This window comes from Delphinapterus leucas, chromosome 8, assembly GCF_059928025.1.
Source record: "Delphinapterus leucas isolate spDelLeu-1000000601 "Yukka" chromosome 8, BTC_Dleu_Yukka2, whole genome shotgun sequence".
NCBI classification, from domain to species: Eukaryota; Metazoa; Chordata; class Mammalia; order Artiodactyla; family Monodontidae; genus Delphinapterus; species Delphinapterus leucas.
The window spans coordinates 35,689,979-35,697,727 of NC_143136.1; the positions used below are offsets into that span (position 1 = coordinate 35,689,979).

Here is a 7,749-nt window from a genome sequence, read left to right on the forward strand (position 1 = left end):
GTTTATAGTTTTCATCAATTAGGAAAACTTTCAGACATTATTTCTTACATTGTTTTTGTCTCCCCTATCCCAACTTCTAGGAGTCCAAATACAAGTATGTTAGAAGACTTCATATTACTTCATAGGGGAGTAAGTTACTGTTCTATTTCTTTTTTCTCTTTGTGCTTTAGTAAGCCTCACTGATTTTTAGTACTGTAGTGACCCATCTGCTATAATTCCATCTGTTCTTTCTCATCCAGCTAGTGACCAAAGAGGTAATCAAATAGCAGCAGTCATTTTGAAAAAGAAATCTTACACATACTTGAATTATTGGTATAAGTGTATTAACCACAAATAAAATATTTAAGGACTATTAATTTAAAAATGTGTAATTTTTTCAATATCTTCTTTATTGTCTATAAAATGAGTTTGTGTATATATACATATACATGTAACATTAGAAATGATACTGAATATGATGCCAATGATGGGCTGCTGTAATTTTTTTACTTTGACTTCCTTCTACAGAAAGTGATGACAATCTGTGGAAAATGCTTTATTGTATCATGCCAATTTACTACAAGGAGTATTTCAAAATAATACAAAAGTAATCCACAGACTTGATTAAGTGAAGATCAAATGATCTGAAAATTTTTTCTTCCTTAGTTCTTCTCAGTAATTGCTAAAAGTCCAATAAGCTGATTTTTCCAAGATTGATTATTCTAATAACTTTGGGTGTTCAATCCGTGCAATGGTCCAGTCAGGCTTTACTCCTTGTGTAAACTCCCTCTGAAATCTAGGGAAAAAATTATAAATAATGTGAATCTTATATCAGTCCAAATACTTCCTGGATAACTACATAATTTGCAAGTATATATTAGAGGCAGTTGTTAGCAAAAAGCTAACAGTTAATGGTAAATAAAAATCAAAAGTTTAATCTACCAATTTGATCACAAAATATATCCCCACAAAATCAGAAGTGCATTCTCAACTAAAATGAGTATTTTTAATGGACTGATCTACATACACTCCAACATCTGCCAGTCCTTGAGAGGAACTTCAATGTTATTCTATTGTTAAGTACTAGCCATAATATACGCCTAATACGAGGAGAAATAAATTGGAATATGGTGATAAAAACAGCACTTTCATGGAAGCTGGTTTATGTGATTAGACTTACTCATAGCTTGCACTAAGACCAATGTTGAAAATAGCAGTGTTTATGAGCTGCCCGTGATCTCAGTAGGGAATATCAGAAGAACCAAAGGTTAGTGTTGATTATAGTGTTCTAAATGACATCTTAAAAAAGAGACAATTCAGCAGATTTAAATTAAGTATTTAAATATACAGAATATTTTGGGTAATTACAAATAAAGCAAAATTCAAAACAGAAAAAGAAAAGAAAAAAAGTACATCTCCTTCAAGAAAAGTGAAGAAAAAGAAGATATAATTCCCTTTACCTTAGCAAACCAGCATATTTTCTTTCCTAGGTCGTTTTTGGGATTTGTTCATTATTTTAAAGCAAATTTGTATAACTCTGGTGACATAACAGTATTCTCTTTTAAATAGATATTAAACTATGACATAACAGTATTCTCTTTTAAATAGATATTAAACTATGTCTCCACTGACTCGCTTGACTTTTTCACTGTTCCAAATTTTATTAGTACAATAATACACTAGGGTGTCTCTTTTAAATAGTTTGTTAACCTCCTGTTAGACAATACCTCCTTAAGGGCAGGAACCCTCCAATTCTGTATCTGAACCCCTACCAGAGTACTTGGTAAATAGGAGATGGTCAATAAATGTCTAGTGAGTGGATGGTCCATGTGCCAATTATGGCAGATCTTATTTTCCCAAGATGGTCATAACTACATCTTGCATCCCACATGCTCTTCTGCAACGTGACCTTGCTGCTGCCCCATGAAGAGGTGGAGTCTCTCCATGCCCTTTCACCGTGCAGATCCTGTGATTGCTTGGACCAGCAAACCATGGTGGAAATGATGTTGTTCCAATACTGGGCATAGCCCTTTACTGGTCTAGCATCTTCTGGCTTCTGCCTCTTGGAAGCCAACCACCATGTAAACATGTGACTAGCTTAACACTACCACAAGCCCAAGCCGCAAAGAGAGGCCTTGGAGAATGAGACGTCATGTGGAGAAGCCAAGGAGCACCATGGTGCTGCCCACGAGTGAAGAAGCCATTGTGGAAATGAACCCCTAGCTCCGGCCACCCCACTTGATGCCAGAGGGAGCAGAGAAAACTCCACAGCAGAGCCTTTCCAAAATTCCTGAGCAGTAGAATAGCAGGCAAAATGAATGGCTGTTTGATGCCACCGAGTTCTGGAGTGGTTTGTAACGTAGCAATAGACAGCTGAAATACAGTTTAATTAAATCCAGCAATATTACCTCTTCCTAATTTCTGAACACTCCTGTTTCATGGCCAGTGTGTCTTTCTGACTTTCTCTCTTCATAAATAACTTGTCAAATTTCAATCTTTTTCTCCCTAAAGCTCCCTTTAGTTTTCATACTTTCATACTACCTTCTATTTTCTAGAGAAAGGAAACAAGGAAATGTGATTAGACTTACTCATAGCTCGCACTAAGAAGTTGTTTAGTTTCCACGTTCTGATCCCCCAACTTAACCTGGAACACACTGGCTCCACTTATAGTTTCACTGGGGATGTTGGCACTGGTTAGATACCAAAAGCACATCAGGATGTTAACAAACTTCCTTCCTTAGAGAAAAAACATACACACATACAAATACAAATCACAATAATCTATCATCCTTATATCCTTAATGAAATCAGCAACTGGCAGTAATTATACAGCTGTTACAGACCAAATTTGGGGCTCATTCTAGTCTAACTTAAGATACCTGTATTGACACGTTTTTATTTTTAGAAAATTCTCCTGGGGTTTATGACACCTTCCTCTCTGGATCACAGTAGTAAGAGCTACTATTTACTGAGCAGGTACTTTTTACCAAGTGCACTACATGGATTACTTTCAATTTGTGGCATTTTCTAAAATTATGATAACAGATATCTATTGTCAAACCAAAAATGAGGGGGGGGAAACACTTTTTTGCTGCTATGTCATTAACTTAACCTCAACTGCCAGAAAGAAGCCTTCTATTCTACCCCTAATTCACTTTACTATGCCCAGTGATTATGACAACGTCCTGTGCAAAAATCAGGTAGTAACCATGGTGCTAAGATGCAATTTGAAATATTAGGAAGAAGAAAATATTTATCATTAAAAGTACCTTTACAAATGTTTCAAATTAATATGTGTGTGAAAATTTTTTCACTATTAACAGTCCTCAGTCAGAACTGCCTTAGCAACTGTGTAAGCAAAGACTAGATTTCCTGTGTGCCTAGCACATAATACACTGCAAATATTTGTAGAAGGAGTAAGTCAGTAAGTTTTCAGGGAAAATAGGACAAGGAGAACAACAAGATAAATGCTAAAGTTCCTTTCAACTATTTTCATCGTCTCCAAATAAATCCAATTTGGGAGTTCTGAGTTAATGTTACTTTCAAAACAGTCTTTAGCTAATATTATTTACTTTTTCTTTTACTCTTTACTCCTACTTAACATACAGCTAGACACTTAAAATATTCAATTGTTTTCCTTTCAGTTAGGAAATCTGAAACACAAATATTTTCATTTTAAGATATGGGAGCAGCTTGTCTTAGACAATTTTCATTAACTTAAGTTACAATGCTCTCTTCTGTGAATTAAATAACATTAGGGAAAAGTTCTAGAGAGAAAGGCATAAGAAACTATTACCATGTCCCAAGTCTTCCAGAGCTAGGGCTTTAAAGAATGAATATATTATTTTCTCTGCAGTTCTATAAATATCCACTTGTACCAACAAAATGTCACTATTCCATGATTATTCACTAGTTCAGCTTATCTGGACAATTGTGGGTCATTTAAAGTTGACTATGCTCCAGCATTACCTTTCTCATCGTAGTAAATGGAGATGTCTCCTGTTGATGTATATACAATTTCATCTATGTCAGCAGCAAGGGCATTTTTATGGTTGTCAGGTAGTGAAGTAACCTTTTCTTTCAATACACGTAGTGTCTAAGTATGGAAAAAGCAAACCATAGTTCACTTGTTGAATTTTCAAAAGCTTTTCAAAAAGTGGAGTGAATTCTTCATGGAATGAATTTTGTAAAAATATTTTTAAATTTACTGCCATATTTATTCATTTTCAAAAGCAAGGCTGAGGGGCTTCCCTGGTGGCGCAGTGCCTAATAATCTGCCTGCCAGTGCAGGGGACACGGGTTCGAGCCCTGGTCTGGGAAGATCCCACATGCCACGGAGCAACTAAGCCCATGCGCCACAACTATTGAGCCTGTGCTCTAGAGCCAGAGAGCCACAATTACTGAGCCCGCGTGCCACAACTACCGAAGCCCGTGCGCCTAGAGCCCACGCTCCACAACAAGAGAAGCCACCGCAATGAGAAGCCCACACACCACAACGAAGAGAAGCCTCTGCTTGCCGCAACTAGAGCCCGTGCGCAGCAACAAAGACCCAATGCAGCCAAAAATAAATAAATTAAATAAATTAATTAAAAAGAAAAAGCAAGGCTGAAAGGGATCTGATTACTCAATTAGATAATTCCCAATAGAACTGTTCTTATATAGAATTCAGTTCTTATACAGAATTCTATATAAGAACTGAAAGACATCATATTAACTTGCTTATGCCTTAAGTAGCAAATCATTCTATACTTTTATATGACCCCAAGTACCCAAAAGGCAAGATACAGGGACTCTACTTTGGCTGATGGCATGCATACTATTTTATTTTATTTTTGTATTTAAGGGTGATTTATTTTACTTAAGGGTGGCAGTGGGAATAGTCATAGATTTCTAATACAAACCAAATACAAAAATCAAACAACCATAAGAATAATGAAAATCTAAATATTAAAAGCTAATCTTTTAGGAGAAAAATGAGACTTTTTTTTTGTCAACGGTAATGGATATGTAAGGATATTGACAACAACGTTGGAATAGCAGAGGAATTGAAAATGCTATACATCGATCAATGGGAAACTAGCTAAATTAATTATATTGCATATACACAATAAAATACCATGAAGAAAGCAAACACATATATAGTCTTTGGTTGAACCATATACCATTCTAAGTGCTCTACATTACATATACTATCTCACATGATTTCCCAACAATACTACTACTATCCCACTTTACATATGAGACAAGAAGTTAAGTAAGCATGCATACTATTTTAAAGCATAAATAAGGACAACGTATATCATTTTACTGCAAGAGAATAATACACTTACTTTTAAAGGAAAAATAAAAGTATACTTTACCTCTTTGGCCACAAGTTCTTCCAATAGATCAAACTTACTCTGTGACAGCAACTTGGACACATGAGCAAAAGCCTTAAAAAAACAGTGGGGGGAAGGTGGTGATTATTATTTCAAGATATCATGTGAAATACCATACAATGTACAATATTCATACTTGAATGTCTAAGTGTAACAAAGACTATTTTATGATAAAGGCAATAGACAATGTCAAACACTAGATATTGGTGTTAGGCATAACTCCTCCAAAGTTGGTTGACTTTTCTTTTCTCATATAGCCTTCCCACATGGGCTGAATTGTGTTCCCCCAAATTCATATGTTGAAGCCCTAACTCCCAGTACCTCAGAAGGTAACTATATTTGGAGACAGGACCTTTAAAGAGGTGATGAAGTCAAATGAGGGTGGGCCCTAATCCAATCTGACTGGTGTCCTTACAAGAGGAAATCTGGATACACACAGAGATACTAGGGCACACATGCACATAGGGGGAAAAAAAACATGTGAGGACACAGCAAGAAGGCAATCATCTACAAGGAAAGGAAACAGGCCTCAGAAGAAACCAACCAACAAGGTGCCAACGCCCTGTACTTGGACTTCTAACCTCCAGAATGTGAGAAAATAAAGTTCTGTGGTGTAAGCAACCCAGATTGAGGTATTTTGTTGTGGCAGCCCTAGCAATAACGGAGTTGAATTTTGAGGAAAAGCACATTTCCAAATGGATTCAAGGATCCCTTGCAAACACTTTAGAGGATCTCAGGGTTCAGAAACACTGTATGTTTTAGTAAGCCTTTGTGTGCAGAAGATGGGGGAAATTTGGTAAGAAGAAACAAAGACCATAACCATCATGTTGAAACCCAAACATGAGACTCTAGTTTGTGTGGCCAAAGAAGATCACACCTGAGCAAATTATCCTATAAGGTAATAATGAACCATTAGGAGGCTGCCCTGATAAGGCTTTGGTGATATAAAATTGCCTAACCTAAACAGGCTTCTAGGAAATAGCCCTCTTTTTCATAGAAAAGGCCAAAATATGTTAGCAAGATACAGGAAAACAGACAGTACATGGTTAGTGGTTTGAGGGCAGTAATAGGGAAGGTATCATGTCATATGTGCATATCAATGGAAAGTAGGGTTTGTGGAGGTAATAAAGCTGTTTAAGGACCACCTATTCCTCTGGCTCACATGATGAATAAAAGCTTGCCTAGATTGGTATAAAATAAGCTACAGGATATATCGTATAACGCAGGGAATATAGTCAATATTTTATAATAACTATAAATGGAGTGTAACCTTTAAAAATTGTGAATCACTACATTGTATACCTGTATTTTATATATATATGTATACAATATATATAATATTATACATCAACATACTTGAAAAAAAATTTTTTTTAATAATTTTTTTTAAAAAAAAGCTTGTCTAGATTGTACTTAACCATCTCAACTTCTAGTGACTCTGAAGGACCAAGACTGCTTATAGAGTTGGTTACAAGACAATGCACCTCAGCACTCGCTAGCTATGCACCCTTGAGCCAATTGTTTCACCTTTTTAGAACTTGATTTTTATCATCTGAAAGAATTAGACTAATGAGCACGAAGGTCCCTTTCTGTTTTATGTTCTATGATTAAAAACAAAAAATCTTAAAGAACATGATCTAATTGATAACTTGATATTCACATCCCAAGATAACATCTTATTGATAGGAGGTTAGTCTAAGGAGAAAGGGCAAATTGAGTCCATGAGAGTAGATAATCTACCCAGTGTTTTTGCATCAGATTATTTCCAAGCCCTAGAGTTACATCTATGCAAAGGAAGGTATAGTTGCCTTATGAGATCTAGTAGGAGGAAGGTTTTTCAGCTATGTCCTTTGAAGTCGTACGTGTTGAAAAACTGGTTTGCTTGATCTGTAAAGTATGTTAAAGTAACCGCTGGTTTAATGGAATCACTAAATATTTGCCATGGATGACCCAACATTCTTTTTGGAAATCAGAATGGTTAAATGCACAAAAATTGACTTAGATGAGGCAAGACTGTATACAAACTGGCTGATGAAGGGGTGCAGATACTACTTAATAGCAAGGATAAGGGCTAAAATAGCTCACAGCTGGAGAACCTTTAGGATCAAAGAGTGACTAAAATGTGTCCCAAGCTCCTCTGTGTTCAGAGAAAATAGGGACTTAGGCTTGAATCCTGCCCATAGTGGGGAGATGACTTCCATTCCTTATTGACACATAAATAAGCATGAGGTAGACAAGCTCAAGTCATCAGCAGAGTGGTGGAGAACAGTAGCATCATGCCCATTTACCTCTGCATGGACAAAAGATTTTGAGAACTGACATGAGCAGAGGTTTATCCCTTACAATGCTGTTAATCAAGCTTGCTCTTTACTTTTTAATTTTTTTATAAAAA

General features: G+C 36.1%; 1 protein-coding gene across 3 annotated transcripts in view; it reads right to left on the reverse strand.

The window, feature by feature from the left end:
• Positions 1-7,749, reverse strand: part of MAIP1 (matrix AAA peptidase interacting protein 1) — a 28,920-nt gene that overhangs the window by 19,747 nt on the left and 1,424 nt on the right. For 2 of the 3 annotated variants that reach the window (XR_016394057.1, XM_022567353.3), the window contains exons 2-4: positions 5,340-5,411; positions 3,949-4,075; positions 2,568-2,715 (exon numbers count right to left, since the gene is read on the reverse strand). Coding sequence is in view for 2 of the 3 variants with exons in the window: in XM_022567353.3 (XP_022423061.1) it covers positions 2,568-2,715; positions 3,949-4,075; positions 5,340-5,411 (347 nt within the window). In the remaining variant the exon portion in view is untranslated. Of the gene's footprint in view, positions 776-2,567; positions 2,716-3,948; positions 4,076-5,339; positions 5,412-7,749 lie in introns of all 3 variants that reach the window. The other variant, XM_022567352.3, reaches the window with a different exon arrangement.